The following is a 19,667-nucleotide window of genomic DNA, read 5'->3' as shown; positions in this document are numbered from 1 at the left end:
CCCAAAACAAAAAGAAAGGCTTTCCCAGGCCACAGAGCTTGGATGTTGCCATTCATTTGTGTGCTTCCTTGTCTCTTGCTTAACCAAGTGAAAAGCCATTCGCTAAGGCTCATACCATGAATAAGGCAATGTATGAATGTAAGGCAGTGTAAATCGGCCGCCTTCACCGTAGCTCCGCTGTGCTTCTTAACGGCTTGTGATGGCTGGCAGGCATGCTAGGGACATGGCTACGACATTCTCCACAGAGTACCTGTGTTATCGGCATGCCTCCGTACCCAGGTGAAGGATCACTCACGCTGATCCTGCTCCATATAATCCCATGTATGAGGAAAGCAGGTGGGTATCAGGCTTGGCAGGCCTGCACCTTGGTTCTGTGACACTGCCAGTCATATCTTCTCTCTCGTATCCCATGGGCCCTTGCAGAACAGCCGCCATCATGGAAAAAAAAAGTTGTTGAGTATCTGTGGCCTGATGGCTGTAACTTCAACTCATGTGGTTGTGACTGGTTGTGCATGATTCATATCCCTTATATATCTTGATCGGTTCAAGACATCGGTCTTTTGCAGAAAAGTACAGGGTGTCACACATCCTCTGGTATATAAGCAGTAATTTACTTTGCAGTATAACTGTTTGTCTCAGAGTCCGACCATAAAGCCTGGAGACACAAGGCGATTGTGATTAGTGACTGAACAGTATTGAGTCTGGGCCAACCGGGTGTTTCAGGACCCTGCTCTAGGGAGATGGCATTAGTGAGGTGTACATATAGGGGGATGTTGTCATTCCAGTGCATCCTTATTGATCATCTCTGTGCCGGGGACGTCTTCAGCAGGCTGCAGCCACCCAAGCAAGGTTCCCAGCGGAATATTAAGCCTTACCTGCATTTGAATGCCAGTCAGCGAAGGCCCTTTTCCTGTATGCGTGTGTGTTTATTTGTGTAGCAGAGGCTATTTTATTCCTTTAAGTAATATATCTGAGTTGTAAAGGACTGTCATAATAAACCGTTGATTGGGTTTTACGGAAGGTGGTCACCTTGCCAACGAAAAATGCATGTGTCAAGATTATTTGAAATCAATACTCTTCAAACCGCGACTCAGCAAAGCCGCGACACGTTATTTATCATACAGGAGTGTTCTTTCGTGTCGATTTAAATGGGATCACGTTCATGCCATCACTGTGCATGCTGGGTAAAATAAGCCTCAGGCCATCCACTTCACAGGATTTATCGAATCTTCTTCTTTCCTCTGGTGTGATTTAGTTAACATACACCTTCTTTAACCCCCCCCCCCCCAGACACACACACACATACACACACTAATATATTGGTGTGATAAGTGTCTATGTGAGGATCATGTGAAATGTCATATTAAAGTATTTCTCCAAGCAACCAAAAAAAAAAAACAAAAAAAAAAAACAACACCACCCCAGTACACTTAATCATTTTATTCTTTAACTTTCCATGTCAGGACATTAAGTAAATTAGTGTCTTCTATGATGAGGCCAGCACCCTAAGACACTTGCTGCGCCCTGATTAGCGAGGCAGCCAGCATGAACAAACCCAATTCCTTCCCAGTCAACTGGGCTCGCTCTCCTGGGACTAAGAGCAGTGAGGAAGACGAAGGTTCTCTTATATAAACAGGCTGCCTTGCATTCTCCGCCTGCTTTCTTGCACAAAAATAACTGCGAGTGCGTCAAGGAGGATGCGAGTCAAAACAAAGTTGGAGGACTATCATAAGTTTAAATTTACAGCTTTAGATTTACACCTCACCTCCATTTACAGTTTCCTAGCATTAGTCAATTAAAACATTTTACTGATCCATTTTATATTATTAAATTATTACATGTTTAATTTTGATAGAAATTGATCTTACTTCTTGGATTCATGAAATTCTGTGTTTGTGTTGTAGGGTGTAATTAGGGTAAACTCAAGAAATGACAAAGATCTTAGAAAATATAATCTTCTTGAAAGAATTACTAAAGAGAAAATGCAACACTTCATTACTAAAATGATCTGCAAAAAATCACCTGTCACTGTATAGCCAAGACTACTGTAAGAAACAGTCAGTGCTGTGAGAAACATGTAGGTGCTTGCAGGGTATTGCAGTGAGGACTGGTGCCCCCACCTGGCAATTCTTTGATCTAACAGCAGCGATTCAGAACAGCCACGCCATTAAACAGAGATGCACCAAGAACACTTGATGGGTTGCTCTGTAGTGCGAGCCAGACACATTGTAATCATGTTATCAATTGCAATATTGCTTCTGACTGATAGTCTTTCTCCTGCTAAGGAATGGCTCACACTACCTACTCTCTCTCTCTCTCTCTCTCTCTCTCTCTCTCTCTGTGTGTGTGTGTGTGTGTGCGTGTGTGCATTGTCACATCCATGCTGCAGGCTGGCAAGAGCCTCTGTGTGCACTATATATGCTATATGTACCTTGTTTTGTGTACGCTGTTTTCCAAACATGCCTACCCTTATTTTTAAAGGCCACACTACAGCGCTGCATGATTTACTCCATACTGCCAGCATTCACACATGTGGTTTCATTTGGCATCTTATCAAGACCTTTATTAGATGAACTGAATCCTCTGCGTTATCCAAATGCCCTAATGCATTAAGCCTGGTCATGTGACCTCATACTTAATTGTAGAAAAAACAATGTTTTATCTGTAGCCTTTTATTTTTCTTCTACTTATCGTCACATTAGCTATATAATAATTTATGGGTGAGAGGGACTTATTATGTCATGCTTTGAGCAATACATCTCATTCATTATTTGTGTATCCTGCCATCATTCTTTTATCATTCAATGGCTATTTTTCAACAAGAACACCCTCAAGCTCACATACTTGTACCAATTAACCAGTGGCTTAAACTATATGAATTCTTTGCGGTCACTTTATTCCTATATGGTATGCATACCTCATGCTGAAAGTGTCACATTAGTAGGCAGCGTGTGAAGGTGACAGAGAAAACTGCCTTCTTAAACAACCGGAAGCCTACACTTTGTTTGTCCTGTTAAAGATAGCTCTTTTTCTGTGTCACAGCAGGAGAAAATTGGAGATGGAGCCAGCACTGAAATTATGGCTGATCCAATTACCCCTTTCTTGAAGCCTCGACGGAACCTGGTGCCCCCCAGCTGTTGTGTATGTGTGTGCATGCGGAGGACTACGGAAGTGATGAATACCACACCTGACCCGTATACGCCAAGCAGACCAAGGAGTCTACTGACAAAATGGCATAATAAATATGTAGACAGAAATCAGACATGGATATTTCTAAGCTCTGCGCAACCATCCAGGTCTCTTTATCAAAGGTTCCTCGAAGAGGAGGGTAGACCCGAGGATGAAAGATGTTTCCCTGTGCTGAGGGGGGCCAAGCTCATATCATGCCTGCCAGCTGTACTGCGGTTTAACAGACCAGTACTGTTCCTCTGTCAGACTGTCATAGGCGGGGACGGAGGCACCTGGGGTTGTATGACTATATGGACTATATTGCAGAGAGAGCAGCTGCCATGATTTAAAGCCCCTGCTCTGACAATGAAGAGTTTCAACATAATAAAAATACTGTAAATATATAAATCTGGTATCATCGCTCTTTCCATTTCCAGAAAATAATATTGCTCTGTAGTATGTGGATTACTGTTTTATACTTCCTACAGGCTTACTTCCCATCATTCCCTTGAATGAGCCATAAAGGAATTACTCAAGCACAAATCACTCATACTGCATCTACCCATGCTAGAAATACCCACCCTGGAGCAACCTATACTAGCCTGGCATAGACTGGGAACGCCATCACTACCAGTAGTTGTCTGACCAGATAAGTAGTTGCTTAGAATGCATTATCACATAGCTCTGCCTGGACATGAGATGATGAGATGATTAGAAATTATCCGTGCTACACACAACCTAATTCTAATGACAGCTGCATCTATTCGTATGAGGACAGGTGGCAGCGCAGTGCCAGATATGAATGCCTGTTCATTATTATGACGAGGGAACACAGGAGCCCTGCTACGCTAGCATCCTAATACCTGGCAACAGTTTCCAGGTCAGTTTAAACCAGATCGGTTTAAACCAGACATTGCATCTAACAAAATGAACCACAATATACCTTGTGCAACACATTTTTATGCTAATGAACCCAGGAGTGATGTGCGTTTCTCAGTTCTTTCCTTTGTTAGGATTGTACTCCTACTACAGGGTCTGAACTCACACAGCAGGGTAAAAGCTTGATCCAGGCTGAAGACAGCGCCAGTATTTGAAGAAACACAAAGAAATGTACTCCCTCTGTGGACCTAACTGAAGACTTAACTTCAGCCTCAAGTCTTCATGGGAACGGTCCGACAAGTTTAGCACAGCTTTCCGCTGTATGTGTCTCTAGTTCCTCTTGGCAGAATCATTTAAGCTCAGCCAGGTTTGATGGGGAACATTGGCACACAGCCATTCTAAGCTCTCTCCAAAGATACAATGTTGGGTTGAGCCACCTCTATGTTTTCTTAGTGGTAAGCTTCAAGTCATTCTCCATTTGCCCCAGGTTTTCACCTAGAACTGCTCTATATTTTTGCCTCTATATTTTCCTCTATTCTCACTAGTCTTCCAGTCCCTGCCAAAGAAAATATAGCTCCACAGCATGAAGCTGCCACCTACACAAGGTGTGTGTGCGTGTGCGTGTAAATCTGTGTCTTTCAGCCATCAAGCACATAGCATAGCAGACAAACAGAAAAATTACAAACATCAGCTGTGGAATTAGTTGTACAGAAGAGGTCAGTGACTTTAAACCGTATGCTAGAATGTATGTGATCCTAATAGGATATGGGTGTTCTGTCTTATCGACTCTGACCCTTGCATGCATGTTCGGGCAGTGCAGCATGCCAAGGACTGATTTACGAAGGGCATGTCTGCCGTGGCATGTCACATGTCAAGGGTTCCTATGAAGGCAAATCAAGCTTTGCTTTAATTTGATCTGATAAGAGGTATCTTGTGTGCATGTGTATTGTATGTCTGTCCATGTGTGTGTGTCTCCTACTACTCATACACTCCTTTCTTGTCACTGGTTCACAACTTGGTAAATTCACCACCAGTGAAATGAAGGCTGAGGTTTATGAATATGTGTTGTCTCCGAGCTCGTGGCTTGGCCAGCCAATGTTTTAGGTTTGTTATGTCTCTCTTTTTTTCCAGATGTGGGTGCTGACTTGTCAAGTTTGACATGTCAAATCTAGTAGTGAGAATCATTCACTTTTTGCTCTCAGAACTTCAAGCTCCTTTATGCCACGCACCCAGCCGTCTGGTATTTGTTCGTGAAGCATTGATTGTGGTGAGACCATCTCTAGAGCAGTCTTTGTCTTCCCCAGTAGCATCACACTGACTATGACCTTATCTTATTGTTATTATCTTATTGCAATTATTATTATTATTATTATTATTATTATTATTATTATTAGTAGTAGTAGTAGTAGTAGTAGTATCTTATTGCGATGAGTAACATGATCAACGTTGAGAAATTTTAAGTATGAAATGCAGCATATTGTCTTCAGCTGTCATTTTCTTGGCTCTTGGCTCTCCCTGCAGCTGTCGGTGAGAACGCACCAAGAGAGAGGAACAGATCCAGACTCACTAATAAACCTTTGCCAGCTGCACTTAAACAAAGTGCGTATGTACAAACAGCAGTTGTTGGAAGCCTATATTTAATCCTGTCGAAAACTGTGAAACGCTTTCAGTGTCAGTTGTTCAATATGTTGGTCCATCCTCTCTTTAGCTTTCTTCACAGACTGACGAACTACTCTCTTTTCAGCCAAATTCTTCTCCCTGAACAACTTGAGAGATGTCTGACCAATTCTTACATCCTGTTCTGCCAAAGAAAGACTCCAAGCCAAAGCCCCTGACACTACTTGTTTGTTACAACATAGTAAAATATGCTTTCCAGGCTGCATATTTATCATCAATGATCCATCTATGATATCTATCAGTCTATGCGTCTCACTTACAAGACTCCTTGAGCGTGACCTGGTATTTGCTGGGCGGCCCACTCTCCGCACTGCTCGCTTGGAACTGCAGGCTGAGCTACACTGTCTGATACAGTGCACACTTTCTTGGGATAGATATTTGTGCATATGAAATCTTTTTTTTGTCCCTTTTCTAAATATAATTGTAAAAGTAGCCAGATCCTCATATGTTAATTTCTCCAGAAGCAATAACTTGTAGGTTTGGTTTCATTACATATTAGCTGAAGGGACTTCTGGAAAATAGGAAATTTATGAGACAATTAGTGTCTTTATCTAGGATTATGTTTAGAGAATGCATCGTATAATAAGGAAGGGAATGTTTTGTATAGTGTCTTGTAAAGTGGCTTTATTCCCATTAAGCCCATATCTTACAGGACCAGAATTACAGAGCCTTTGCTTACACTTGAAACATTAGGATGCTTCTGCTACATTACTAGGAGATTTTAGTCATTAAGGCAAAACGGCATACAATTAATAAGCATATAATTGTCTAAAAATATCTTTGTAGTATTAACATAACCCTTCACTGGAACTAAGGGGCCTAGCCCAAACCATGAAAAACAGCCCCAGACCACTAGCCCTCCTCTACCATACATTACATTTGGCACCATACCTTCCGGTTCATCGTGATCTCCTGGCTTCCAATTCTTTTTGCAATTCTGAAACTTTATACTACCAATCTGTGACAGGATGTCAGAGTTAGAAGTCCATATTGAATTATGTCAAATTATCCAAGAGGAGCTATGCAGGTTTCTGAACCCAGTAAGAACCAATCCTATGCTCCAATTATGCCAGTGCCTATAACAAATAAATCTTTTCTGCCAGACTCTTTCTCTCCCACAGCTTTAATCTCTCAGTCTAGGGATGTGAGACCACTGCGACCTTACAGCTTCAGGTACGGCTTTGACATCTTTAAGCGTCAGGTTTTCTGATCTTTTACTATCTGCCATCTGTTTTTCCCCCAATGAAAGATGACTCTTTTGTCCTTGTTTATAGGTTCATTAGCTCTTATTCTATAAAGGCATATTGTGTCCTTTTGGTTTAGAACACACTTAACAACCCTGAAACCTACAATTAACTAAATAAAAATATGTTATTTATTCTTATGGTGTTTTACTCATTACTGCAATAAACAAATATACTAAATCTAGCTAAACTAAATCTAGCCTAAATAAATATTTTGATCCTGTTAGCTTGTCTACCCCACGGAACTGCTGTTAAAGATGTTGATCCGTTTAACTTACCTGTTCTATAGTGCGGCCATGCTGAACATTAACAGGCAGACATATCACATCTCCAGCTGCAACAAAAAATATGAATAGGTTTCACGACAAGAATCTGGTAGCAATTACATGTATTATAATAGTTCTGCAACGTTTAATCAAAGCACAATATGAAAACTAACATCTAGTCCAATTTACAGTTCTCCCCTTTTCTGGACCAAAAAGTGTCCATGTGAAGTCTTGAACTGCCCAGCCTCACAGGATACAGGGTCCACCAAAACAGGTGGCAGTTTTGGACGCTTCTGTTAACATGCTGACATCTTGGTTCCATTCATTCACCTTCCAGCATTCTCGTTCCAGAACAAGACCACCTGTCTCACACACCCATCACATTTTCCACTGGCAGAAAGTTATGAAGCGCATTCACAAGGACCTGTATTTCATTTGTGAATAAATCATCTCCTGTCCCAGTTTCCAATATTCTCCCATTAAAGTTTTGTTAATATTGGCCCAAAGGCTCTAAAAGCAAAGGGAAGCTTCAAGCACATACTTTCTTGTACACCAGATCTGATATTACCAAAGCCAGTGTGCCATGAAATATATACTTATAGTTATATAATATAGACTTATATTTAGTTTATAAAATATATGCTTATAGATAGCTTATAAAATATATGCTTATGGTTAGTTTATAAAATATACAGTTATAGTTAGTTTATAAAATATATATTTATAGTTAGTTTATAAAATATATACTTTAATAAGCACACACGTGATCATGGTTGATGAGTAACTATTTCCAAAAAGACGCTGACGTAACGCGTCATGAGTGGAGAGACGTTCAATGCGGAAGTGGTTGCATAGTAAGAAAAAGCTTGAACAACGAAATACGATAAGCTGCCTACTTTTGAGACGACGTAGAACGGTAAACGTAACAGTTACTGTATATCTATATATTGTGTACTGTCATTCCGTTGAGATGCTTTGTTCGTTTGTGTAGGTTTTAATATCTGTTCAGTTTTTTGTTTACTTTCTTCAAATGGCGTTAGCTAGACGGCTATATGCTCTCCCTTCCTGGTGTGGTTAGCTGGATGTTGTCGGGGTAACTAGATAAGTGCTACCTTGTTTTTTACGTCTAGTTTTACTTGAGGTGTGACATGGGTTCTACCGAAATGGTTTGCTTTCCGTAGGCTCAAGTTAACAGTATAACAAACTTCGATATTTTGTAAATGTAGCTAAATGCGTATTTATATCTGAATTAGCTAGCTGGTAAACATTGCTAATAGCTAGCATGTGATCTGATCGCTTGTAGGTTATATGACTGTGGTTAGCACTGGCACGGTCGTTAATGTTTTTAAGTTTTTAGTCATTTATTTAGCTTCTTCTTCTTCTTCTTCTTTATCTACTTTTGTTCTGATTAACTTTTAGATTTAGCCCCATTGTCTTAGCGAAATGATTGTGTGTGTTTATCTTGTGTAATTTAGTTGTATACAGTGAGCTGACCATCATGCTTGGTGGTGGATTCAAAGCAGAGCGATTGCGTGTCAATCTCAGACTTGTCATAAATCGCCTGAAACTCCTCGAGAAGAAGAAAAGTAAGTACATTTTCTCCCACACATGTTAAAATCTCAGATGTTAATTCTCTCTTAACTATGATTCTTTCTTTTCTTTCTAGCTGAATTAGCTCAGAAGGCACGGAAGGAGATCGCAGACTACTTGTCAGCAGGGAAAGATGAGCGAGCACGAATCAGAGTAGAGCACATCATTAGAGAAGATTATCTGGTGGAAGCCATGGAGATCCTCGAGTTATACTGTGATTTGCTGCTGGCACGCTTTGGCTTAATCCAATCCATGAAGTGTGTTTCATGCATAAGCAATTATCTGACAATATTCTGTGTTCTGTCACCAGTACCTGGTTCGGTGCTTGACGTTTGTCTTTCTTCCCTGCAGGGAGCTTGACCCGGGCCTTCAGGAAGCAGTGTCCACGCTTATCTGGGCTGCTCCTCGACTGCAGTCAGAAGTTACAGAACTCAAAATTGTTAGTAGCCCATATCATGGTGTATCCTGTGGACCAATATGGGGTTAAAATGTGACTGAAAATGTTTGGATGTGAATTGTTACATGTCACATGTTACCAGTTTGCCACTTTTTGATTAGTCGTACCTGTTGTTTCTTTCACAGGTTTCAGACCAGCTGTGTGCCAAATACAGCAAGGAGTATGGAAAACTTTGTAGGACAAACCAGATTGGAACAGTCAATGACAGAGTAGGATTAATTGCCTACCCAATCAAACTACATGTTAATATAACTTAATATCATTTTCTGTTTTTCTCCTTTAATCTATAACTCAACTTCATTTTACCAGCTCATGCACAAACTGAGTGTGGAGGCCCCACCAAAGATCCTGGTGGAGCGTTACCTCATTGAGATTGCCAAAAATTACAATGTTCCCTATGAGCCTGATGCTATGGTCCATGTAAGTCCCCCAAGTTTCAGTCATGTGGCTCTTGCTCCTTATTCAGTCCATCCACCTCAAATTGTTGCTGCATTTACAGCCAGAGGTATGCCCAGGGGAGGAGGCAGATCTCATAGATGTGGACCATGACTTCAAGAAGCCCGGTGGAGGAGGAGGTGGTGGTGGAGGAGGCTTCACTGCTCCTGCTGCTGCTGTGCCCGTGCCCATGCCCATGCCCATGCCCATGCCCATGCCCACGGCCTTCAACTACCCTCCACCCAAAGGAGCTGTAAGGCAGTCATCTTTACCAGTCATCCACGAACCGCAGTGCATTAACCCTCGTAATGTCAAGGACGAGACTTCATCCTGTCGAAGTTTTTATTAAAACAAAAAGCCAGGAGCGGCCATGTCTTACAGCGCAAAGTCAAGTGCCTAAAACGGCCTTACCTGTGATAAAATCGCTGTAACACACAGCCTCAAGTAGCTCAAGTAGCAAGTAGTAACTACATCAGAGCTCAATAAATTATTGTAATTTATTGTTAGCAATGTTCACCATAAACACATCTCCCACCAGGCCATGTAGTCAGTTAACAAGCTTTTGTTGCTAAGCCACGCAATTGTAAAAACTTGACTATTCAATGGAGGATTGCATTAATACAGAATCCAGTCATTGTGAAGTGGTCATGGGTGTGCTTCCAACTCCAACAATGGCTTCCAACTCTGCTTAGCCAATCAGGTTTTAGGACTAATCATTTTTAGAATGTGGCTTTTCCTATAACACTTTACACCTTAATGTATTTTGATCAAACCTATCTTTAGGAACCCTTTAATGGTCCTGTTGGCACCTATGATGGCTTTAACAACTTCCAGCCTCCGGTGAGAGGAGGGCAGCCCCCACAGCTTCCTAGCTGCCCCCCCACCTATGAGTCTGTAAGTGCATCTGCCCCTGCCCCTTCTCACCCTCCCAGACAGACCAGGACGACTTGTTCACCTTACAGGGAAGGAGAGTTTATTATAGTTCATATACCTCGTTACTTGGGCCTATAGCACTGCTTTCAGGCAATTCTATATGTTCTTACTTGGGGAGAAAGATGAATATGTATAGTGTATAGACTAACCTCCAAGTATGCCATATTTGACTAATGCAAATGTTTGTGGGTATAAGAAAGTTAAAATACTTGGGATGAAAGGTGTATCTATAACATGGTCCCCAGATAAATTTGAAATGGATCACTTTCACTGTAATCAGTGATTGATGGCCACTTTAGAAAATTTAGCCTTTAATGTTTTTGCAAGTGATTGTTTATGCAGGTGTTCTTCAGGTGCATGCTGTTTGTACTCAGAATCTTTCCCAACAGTGTCTTGTTGCTGTTGCTGCTCATGCATGAATCTAATGTTAGAAGACCAATCCGGAATGCGAAAAATGTGATGCTTTTTAATTTGTGAAATAACACACTAATACCAATATCAACTAAACATAACATTTTGTATAGTAGCAAAATGTTAATATGTACAATTATTTTTATAATTTGTGTATACTGTGATGCTTTTTTTGAAGATTGATGAGTTGGCTGTCAAACCCTCTGATTCTCCCAAGGTTATTGCAGGTATGTTCCACTGATATGCTTGTTGGAGACCTTGAGTTATTTGTTCCGCTTTTGTTTTCTTCAGCCATTTATTTTTGATTTGTCTGTGCAGGGCCTGGCCCATCCTCCCAGATCTACGATAACAACACCATTCCCGAGCTCCCGTCAGTTCCCGACACACTCCCCATCTCCTCCTTGGGTGGGAACACCGCTGCCTCAGACGAAATCGACTTTGATGACCTGTCCCGACGCTTTGAGGAGCTGAAGAAGAAGACCTAAACCCTCAGGTGCCAGCTGTACCCACTGTAGTCCTGTTGACAAAGCCTTCATGGGACTGGAAAGGGCAGAGGTCAGATAGCTATCTAAATCTTCATCTGCAGAAATGGTTTCTAAACATTATAGACATCAGTGTAAACTTACCTCATTCAGAAACACACTGATGTTTTTTCTGGAGGAGGTTTAACTATTTTATTTCTGAACATACCGAGTGAAGGATCTGATGGAAATTGAACATGTACATCATTATTTAAGACTTTTCACTGAACTATTGGTATAAAACGTATTTGAACCTTTTTTTAAAGCACTTTGCATACAAGGCCTTTTTGACGACAAAATCGTCACCTATGTGTTATACAATTAATGCATTGCCACACCCAGGTAGTATGATGATATTGTCATGACAGCTTTTAGCTTTGTCACTTTGGTGGACTCATCAGTCAGGGCACAGTTTCACAGTATGATGATGCAATGACGTATGAGTTTAAGCCAAAAGTATCAACCTTTGTAGGTTTGTACCTTTTCTGTCTGTTTCAAAGAATCAGCAGTCTTTTTCAGTAATTAAAGAACAGACTGGTTTAACCTGTTGTAACTGATTATGCCCAGTGTAGTGTTAGGAATATTTTTACCCATATTTACCCTGTGATGTACATCATTCCTCGGTGTGACGAGATAAGATCACGTGTAGAATGTGACAGCCACCTGTTGACATAACAGTTGAACTGAACTCACCATTTCTTTGTATTTTACATTAATGTTGTTGAGAGTTTCAGTTTTGACATGTAAAGCGTTCATTGGAATGAATTAGAATTTGCACACTCGTTATATGACGACATGCCCTGAAATTTAGTTGCGAGAGAGCCTGTTGAACCACCATTTTCTTAAATTAGGTTGTGATGTGTAATTCAAAGCTGTAGAGTACTGCCTGTAGCAGTTCTTTTGTCAGAGTAGCTTACACGCGTGTCAATTTACTCTGCATTCTTGCCACAACACCTTTGCCTTTATCAGCGCCTCATCTGCGGCCTTTCGTTCCACTCCTCCCTTTGGGACACGTGACCATCCAGTCAGCTGGTGCAGTGATAATGACATTAAAAATATTAACTGTATATTGTCAGTCACTTATTTGGTGAAGGTTTTCATTTCTTTGTTCTGTGTTTGTGTGTTTATATATATATATATGAGGGAGAGAGAGAGAAATATACATTCATTTTGCTTCTGGGTGGTGTTGGAAATATATTTCTGATGTATGAAGGATGATTGGCTGATGGTGTTTTATTGGTAAAGTTGCTGTGTGTTTATTGCTAGCTTATTATTTCTGCATTGTCCCTCTGAAAAAGACTAACACTACTGTGTGGAGAACAGAGCAGATATTGGAGCAATATGGGGAATTTAGGAATGCTTTGTATGTATCTGAAACATATCAGATGGTCATATAATAAAGTATATACTCAACTTTTCTGATGCTACTCCTAAATAATGATTTTATTAAAATACTAATTTGAATTATGCGTTTCATTGTATTCCTTTTCTTTATTAATAGCATGTTGTGCTTTTAACTTACTTTCAGGGGGAAACAAAAAAAGGTTGCTTAATTTGAGGGAGGAGGAAAGAGTTTTTAAACTTTAGTTGAAAAAAAGGCGGGTTCCAGAGCCCAGGTGGATTATGCAGCATGACCACTAGAGGCTGGCCTTGTGCTGTTTGTGTACTTATGGTTTCCACAAACCTCAATCATTGAACCTTTTATCTCCAGGTTGTATGTTTTGTTAGGAGCCTAAAGTACATACATTGCATACATATATGATAAAATTCAGTGTAAATTCTACACTGCAGCTGTGTAGATATTTATATATTTAAAAATAAATTGGATAGCAATGAATGGCAGCTGATTTGTTGCTCTGAATCTGCCAAATCTATGCGGGACTGTAGAATACTGAATGCTCCCCCCCAGTTAATACGTGCCTGTGGTCTAGAGTATGTCTAGCTCTAGAGATCATGCTTGCAGGTGTTCCCGTACCAGCCACATTTGTATCCAGCAAGACACACTCAGGGTAGGACTTCGAGGTTAAGAGCATGAGCCAGGCCACCCTAGTGCAGTGCCATGTGCAGCAAAAAAAACCAGCATGCTCGGAAAGGCCAAGACGAGGAGTACAGGAGGCTGTGGTACAGCTGCTTAATGCCTGTCGGGGGTGGCTCTCTGGCAACCTTCACCTGCTTGTTCTCTCAGAGTCCAGTTTCAGAAAAGGTCTGCCACTACCGCACCTGCTTCAAATGGTAGTTCACTGCTCACCTCCCATTAGCCTCCTGCAGAAAAGGTAAGCTGAAATGCAGATGAGTGCCTTATTACCGCTGCATAGGCAGTGAGAGCGCTGACCCGCAGAGACAGCTGCCAGCTCCTTCAGGCAATACATGAAGTGTGCACTAAATAGAAGAGCTTTAAGGAGACTGATGACGTTCAATCCTCCGGCTATGATTTACATCTGGTAATTCTCAACATTAAATGTAAAAGAAATGGAACAAATCCGACCAGTGGGAATTACTATTGAAACGAAGGTTGTAAAATTGGACGCAAGACTCGCAATAAAATGCAACAAGCTCTTTATTCCTGAATTCTTCATACAGAGGTAAAAAGTGTTTAAAGCTCTTCTCTGATAAATATAAAACTCCACAGACAGGAGTGTTATCTCTGCCAAAAAAGGATATTTTCTTTCCACTGACATTTAAACAAAGCATGTAAATTCTTTTATGAGTACTGAAGTTTATGACCTTAGAATAGACATCAATATAAGTTCAAAAAATCCATAAAACTATAAAAAAATTGTCTATTTTGTGATTATGTTCACAGTCCATTTCTCTTCTCACATACTAGACTATACAAAGTGCAGCAACATATTTTCTTTTGCTCTGCTAATCTTGGAATATTGAATGTCTAGCTACACATCAGCATGTCAGATGAAGTTATTGAAAATTTTGTTGTATACAACAAAACTACTTTTAAATATATAATAAGTATTTAGTGCAGTCCATAAGCAACTGAACAGTGAGATGTTTTGTTGTTTTGGCTTTGTACTCCGGCATAGTGAATTAATGGAATAGTGTAAGTACATAATGTCAGTTTTAATTCAAGAGTATTTAAACATGTTTTTGTCTAAATACTTGCGTTCCCCTTAAATGAAGGGACAATTGGACTATAGATAAAAAGAACTAAGTGTTCAATTTTGTTCACCCAATAATATGCAAATACCCCTGAATTAAAGCTGACAGTCTGCACTAAATATTGCTTTAAATTTAGCGTGTACAAATTCAACATAAAAAAGACTGTGTTATTTGTCCAGTTACTTACAAACTGCAGGGTATGATTTATCTGCAGAAAACTGCTAGTGAACTGTATACAACATTTAATTTATGAGGAAAATCCAGACATATACAGCGCATTCTGATACAAAAGACTGGACTTGCAATCTTCTACATGAAACTCTCAGGAATGAAAATGTAGAATGTCAGCATCGCTGGCCATCCTCACATCATGACGTTTGCCGTCCGCAGAACATCTCGCACCTTTTCCGTTGTTCTGCAGAAATATACAAATATATGTAAGAATATATATTGTACCTTTTTAAGGGAAAAACTGCTAGAGTCTCAGACTTAAGGACTCATAAAGGCAGAAGAAGGCAAACTCGTTTGATTTTAACTGCATGCTGCGCTGCAGGCTCGGTGTGTTGTGTACTGATTACCATAGTGAAGCATCCTGTTCTTACCCTGCAGCAAGAGCTCCACCTCTCCATTGTCCTCCACTGCCACGGGTCTCAGGATGAGTGCGAAGAAGATGGCCAGACCGACAACCTACCGTTTCAACCGACATCCATCAGCTACGTCAGGTTCAACGGTGTGCTGTAATTATCAGATGGAATCTGAAAGCTTTCATATTTACCTTCAGAGGCTGGATGATAAAAATACTCTGGAAGAGGGACAGCGTCAGGGTGATCAGCCACTGAACAGAGGACTCCTTCCCATACTGGAAGCCGTACAGCAGGGTGAAGAAGGTAGACGCCCCACTTATGCCAAAAAGAAGCGTCCAACCAACAAACACAAACCACCAAGGGAGCTTGCAGCTTTGTTTCTTCTTCTTTGCAGACACAGGTGCAGGGCTAGGATGAAAAGGGCGATAAAACATTAACCGTTAATACGGGACGGCGTGCAGTCGAGGAGAAGGTGTGAGAGAAACCATCACTTTATCGCTTTTGTCAGAACATCAAGATGCATGAGACGACCGAATGAAGGTCGTTCAGAACAGCTCATGAGAAGGGAACTGAGGAAGAGATCAAAAGTACTGATGAATGAGAAAAGAGGATGATTGAATGAATGTAACAGAGGGTGCACACTGGGTAATTATAAAAGGAAGCAAGAGAAGGGATGAGAGTAGCAGGCATGACGAAAGTCAGGAAGATTTCTTAGGGGAGGAAACATGACACACCAAATGATACAAGAACAGATAAAGCACAGCAGACACTGGGGAAGCGCGTCCTGTGAACCCTGTATTTATAAAGCATAAATGCATTTATAATGTGTTGGGTGGCATATATAATGCTTTATAATGCATGCCACACATCTGTATAATTCCTCATTAGTAGTTATAGCTACACAATGCCTTATAAAGCAAGAGTATATGATTCCATAAAGTGAGGTTTTGTAAAGAATTCTAATAATTGGTCATAAGAACATTACACATTATTGCAATGCACTATAACAGGTTCTGGTTTACTTTATCACAAGTTATAATGCATTATAATACACACACACACACACACACACACACATACACACACAGAAGAAGATTTGAGGTGAGTAAAATCTTGAAGTCAAGTACAGGAAATGCTTCTTATTTGCTTGCACAGCTGACGAGGGACTTCTGTCTGAAATATATGTATGTATATATATATATATATATATATATATATATATATATATATATATATATATATATATATATATATATATATATATATATATATATATATGGTGTGTCTGTAAGCTACGTCACTTATATCAGCATCTCTACATGGATGGCAGCCATTGTATTCCAATGTCTGTTGAATTCCAACACTCTATTGATTATGTTAAAAGACCGGAAAAGAAAAGTTTTGAGTGCAGAAAAGAAGGATTCAATCCTGGCTTTACTCACAGAGTGATACAGTGAGCATCAGCGTGCCCGCATTTTTAAAATGTCAAAGACGGAGGTTCATAAGAATATGGCTAAGCAGCAAAATAATAAGAGCGAAAATAACTCTCCACTGAGCAGGATGACCACGCATTCAAATGTCACTCCATAACCATAGGATGACATCAAGTGACCTACACAGGAATGGGAAACAGCAGCTAGAGAGACGTGCTTGGTGAAAAAGGTTCAAAACAGGCTCCCAGGGGCAAGGATGATGTGCAAAGCTTGAAAGAAGCCCTTCATCAATGAGAAGCAAAGAAGAGCCAGGCTAAGGTTTGGAAAAGGCCATAGGGACTGCAGTGCACTGCAGTTACCCACCTGGAATCTTCTTCGGAGGTGTGTGTGTGTATGTGTGTGTGTCAGAATCTATTATAGTGCATTACAACAATAATGTTATCATGAACAAATGTTATAATTCTTTATAAAACCTGGCTCTATGAATTTATACATTTTTGCTTGATAAGGTGTTGTGTAGCTATAACTAATGAGGCTTATGGCAGACATTATAAAGCATTATATATTCCATATACTGCATTTATAATCCATTATTAATACAGGATTCAGAGAATAATACAGAATAATTAATACAGGATTCAGAGAATCCTGTATTTACTAAGGTTTACGAAGCATAATTCCGACCTCTGGACCGTGTGGCTGACGGAGACCATCTCCGCCATCTTGAGCATCAGGCTTGTATTGCTCCGGGCTAGCTGCAGCTCCTCGAGGTTCAGGAAGGCCTTCTCGCCCACATTCTCAAGCAGCAGAGCCAGATGGCACAGCGAGTAGAACACGAATGAGCTGCAATAAGCCCAGTGCAGGCTGCTGTCACCCTGCCCTGCCAGCACACACACGTGAAGGGCTTTAACTCCAGCCTCAGGCCTAATGCACTCGTATCCATTTAACAGACACAGACAGTACTTGGCACACTGACAAAGTGCACAGTGTTTGTTCAAGGTTACAATCCTTAAACCCTTCAAGTAAAACTTGTAACTGGGCTTTCTAACTTCTAGATGTGATAAAGAGCAATAACCCAAGGGTACAAATTAGTACACATCTAAATATGCCTATGCATGCAATGTGCATGCAATACAGCTCCTGTAACAAACCATTCACATCAGTGTCAGCATGTTCTATATGAAGACAAGCATTTAGAGAGATTGCAAAACTGTTTTAATATCGGTTCATTATCTCAGTTCACTTTAATATAAGACGTTCAAATGCTAGACAGTAATGATAGACATGCAATGGCTGTTAGAAGCAGAGAAACCTTGCATCATGTAAATGATTTCATGCAGTTGATTCAGAGCTGAGAACAGATCTGCACTCGACTCAGCCTTTTGCTGCATGGGTGCCATCTGGTTTTTGGGGCTTTTGCTGAGAAGAGTCACAATATCCTCGGTGTCCTAAAAGATGGAGAATAAGACATCTTTCATAAGCCTTCAAAATCAAAATGTGATAATATTCGGAACTTGAAGCTAGTTGCATTTTAAGCCACTTTACACAACTAAGTATTTAAGGCCATATTTGCAAAATGACTGATGCTTAAGTTAGCACAGCCACTACAACATCCCAGCTCCGCTGGCACATGTTGGGGACCTTGAGAATGGTGTGCATGGAAACAGCATGGGGTTTGCTGTTGTCCCTGGTCTCGGACTTGTCCTTGGCATCAAGAATACGCGGCTTGATGCTGCGGAATATGGTGACGATGAGGATGTTGACCGGGAACATGAGCAGGGCGCTCTCCACCGCTACCATGATTTGCTGCCAGGTCAGCGAAAAAGACCCTGCAGGATCAGAGGAACAGCATCTGTGTGTTTGAGATTTTTGCGGCGGCATTATTTTTCAATGCCTAATTAATTATATTTTCTTCTTTATCTTGCCCTTATGTTGATTGATACCCATATATGGCAAAGGAGATGTGTGTATTCTGTGCAGAATCTCAGTCACAGAGGTGCTTGTCAAGCTGATTATATATGACTTTGAATCCCCTGATACTGCACAAGGCAAGATGATGAAAGTCAAGGATGTGACATTTGCATTCTGATGCTGATTGCTCCGGGCAGGGGCTCTCGGACCTATCTTGATGATGACAGGAGAGTCCTCATTTTTGGGAATATTCCAGAACATGATATTGATGGCCATGGTACACAGTAGCAGCGACATGCAGCAGGACACTCTCTGCATGCGGGTGAAGGGGCTGTGTCGTGGTGGATCTACGACAGACATCCAAATGTGCTCGTCCCGGAATCCAGTGGATGTACGAGCTTGGAAAATGTTGCTGGCATGGAACACAGGAAATATGTGTGTGAGCTCCATAGAAACCATAGTAAGTACCATTGGTAAAAAAAAAAAAGACATGAAAATAAAACCATTATCAAACCCACACATCAGGACTGAATTTTAAAATAAATAAATATATACATATAACTTCTATTTCTATTTTAGCACCCGAAACTGGCGATCTCGTTCTTCTTTGCTGGGTTGAAGGTCCTAGCACACGTGCTGTCTCCTGTCGAAGTTAGCCACGTTGAACACAGAAAGTGCCAGACATTCCGTGACTGCAAGTCCTGCACTGTCACTTTGTTCAAGTACCTGGTCAAATAGAATAATGCATAACAGTACACAATTATACAAGACTTTTTCTTGCCGTATATGTGTTCCTGGCATTTTCATTTAGGACTAAAAGTCTGATCAGAAGGTCATGTAGGAGGGGAAGATAAGGTGCATTCAAATTTGAGCTACTAAAGCTCTCCTGACATGAAAGCCTTATTTCTTTATATAATCTCCAAATTGCTTTACACAAACCATTGTTAAATGATAGACCACAAGGTCAGAATGGTTTTATTTTTTAAAGGTATTCCATGTGTATTCCATGTGAAAATGTATTCAAAGCCTATGCAAAGAGAGGGA

General features: G+C 40.6%; 2 protein-coding genes across 4 annotated transcripts; one reads left to right on the top strand and one right to left on the bottom strand.

Annotated features, from left to right (window-relative positions):
* Positions 1-8,033: 8,033 nt before the first annotated feature.
* Positions 8,034-13,045, top strand: ist1 (IST1 factor associated with ESCRT-III). Of its 2 annotated transcripts, XM_027012195.3 has the most exons (10): positions 8,034-8,150; positions 8,710-8,820; positions 8,901-9,081; positions 9,176-9,263; positions 9,407-9,490; positions 9,591-9,701; positions 9,781-9,969; positions 10,500-10,610; positions 11,239-11,287; positions 11,379-13,045. In XM_027012195.3, the coding sequence occupies exons 2-10, from the start codon at positions 8,733-8,735 to the stop codon at positions 11,543-11,545; spliced, it is 1,068 nt and encodes a 355-aa protein (XP_026867996.3). In that variant the 5' UTR covers positions 8,034-8,150; positions 8,710-8,732; the 3' UTR covers positions 11,546-13,045. The 2 variants fall into 2 exon arrangements, with proteins under 2 accessions (XP_026867996.3, XP_026868014.3); XM_027012213.3 differs by lacking the exon at positions 10,500-10,610.
* A 982-nt stretch (positions 13,046-14,027) lies between these two features.
* LOC118242143 (polycystin-1-like protein 2) lies at positions 14,028-19,663 on the bottom strand. 2 transcript variants are annotated; one of them, XM_081709881.1, is made up of 8 exons: positions 19,206-19,663; positions 18,833-19,035; positions 18,354-18,541; positions 18,025-18,160; positions 17,397-17,592; positions 15,471-15,687; positions 15,298-15,382; positions 14,028-15,110 (listed from the first exon to the last, which is right to left on the bottom strand). In XM_081709881.1, exons 2-8 carry the CDS (start codon positions 18,981-18,983, stop codon positions 15,064-15,066), a joined length of 1,020 nt encoding a protein of 339 aa, XP_081566007.1. In that variant the 5' UTR covers positions 18,984-19,035; positions 19,206-19,663; the 3' UTR covers positions 14,028-15,063. The 2 variants fall into 2 exon arrangements, with proteins under 2 accessions (XP_081566007.1, XP_035386702.2); XM_035530809.2 differs by lacking the exon at positions 19,206-19,663 and having other exon boundaries at positions 18,833-19,145.
* Positions 19,664-19,667: the final 4 nt, after the last annotated feature.

This window comes from Electrophorus electricus, chromosome 3, assembly GCF_041902795.1.
Source record: "Electrophorus electricus isolate QZ-2024a chromosome 3, ASM4190279v1, whole genome shotgun sequence".
In the NCBI taxonomy this organism is placed as follows: Eukaryota; Metazoa; Chordata; class Actinopteri; order Gymnotiformes; family Gymnotidae; genus Electrophorus; species Electrophorus electricus.
Note: the sequence above shows the minus strand (reverse complement) of the source record. Positions and strands in the feature narration are given on the sequence as shown.

Bases quoted from the DNA above. Each gene is read 5' to 3' on its own strand.
- ist1 (XM_027012195.3), top strand. From the start codon at position 8,733: ATGCTTGGTGGTGGATTCAAAGCAGAGCGATTGCGTGTCAATCTCAGA. The intron at 8,821-8,900 runs GTAAGTACATTT...TTTTCTTTCTAG, and splicing joins ACTCCTCGAGAAGAAGAAAA to CTGAATTAGCTCAGAAGGCA. The intron at 9,491-9,590 runs GTAGGATTAATT...TCATTTTACCAG, and splicing joins TTGGAACAGTCAATGACAGA to CTCATGCACAAACTGAGTGT.
- LOC118242143 (XM_035530809.2), bottom strand. From the start codon at position 19,145: ATGTGTGGGTTTGATAATGGTTTTATTTTCATGTCTTTTTTTTTTTTA. The intron at 15,688-17,396 runs GTCGGAATTATG...TTTTCATCCTAG, and splicing joins GTCAGCCACACGGTCCAGAG to CCCTGCACCTGTGTCTGCAA. The intron at 15,383-15,470 runs GTAAATATGAAA...TTGAAACGGTAG, and splicing joins TTATCATCCAGCCTCTGAAG to GTTGTCGGTCTGGCCATCTT.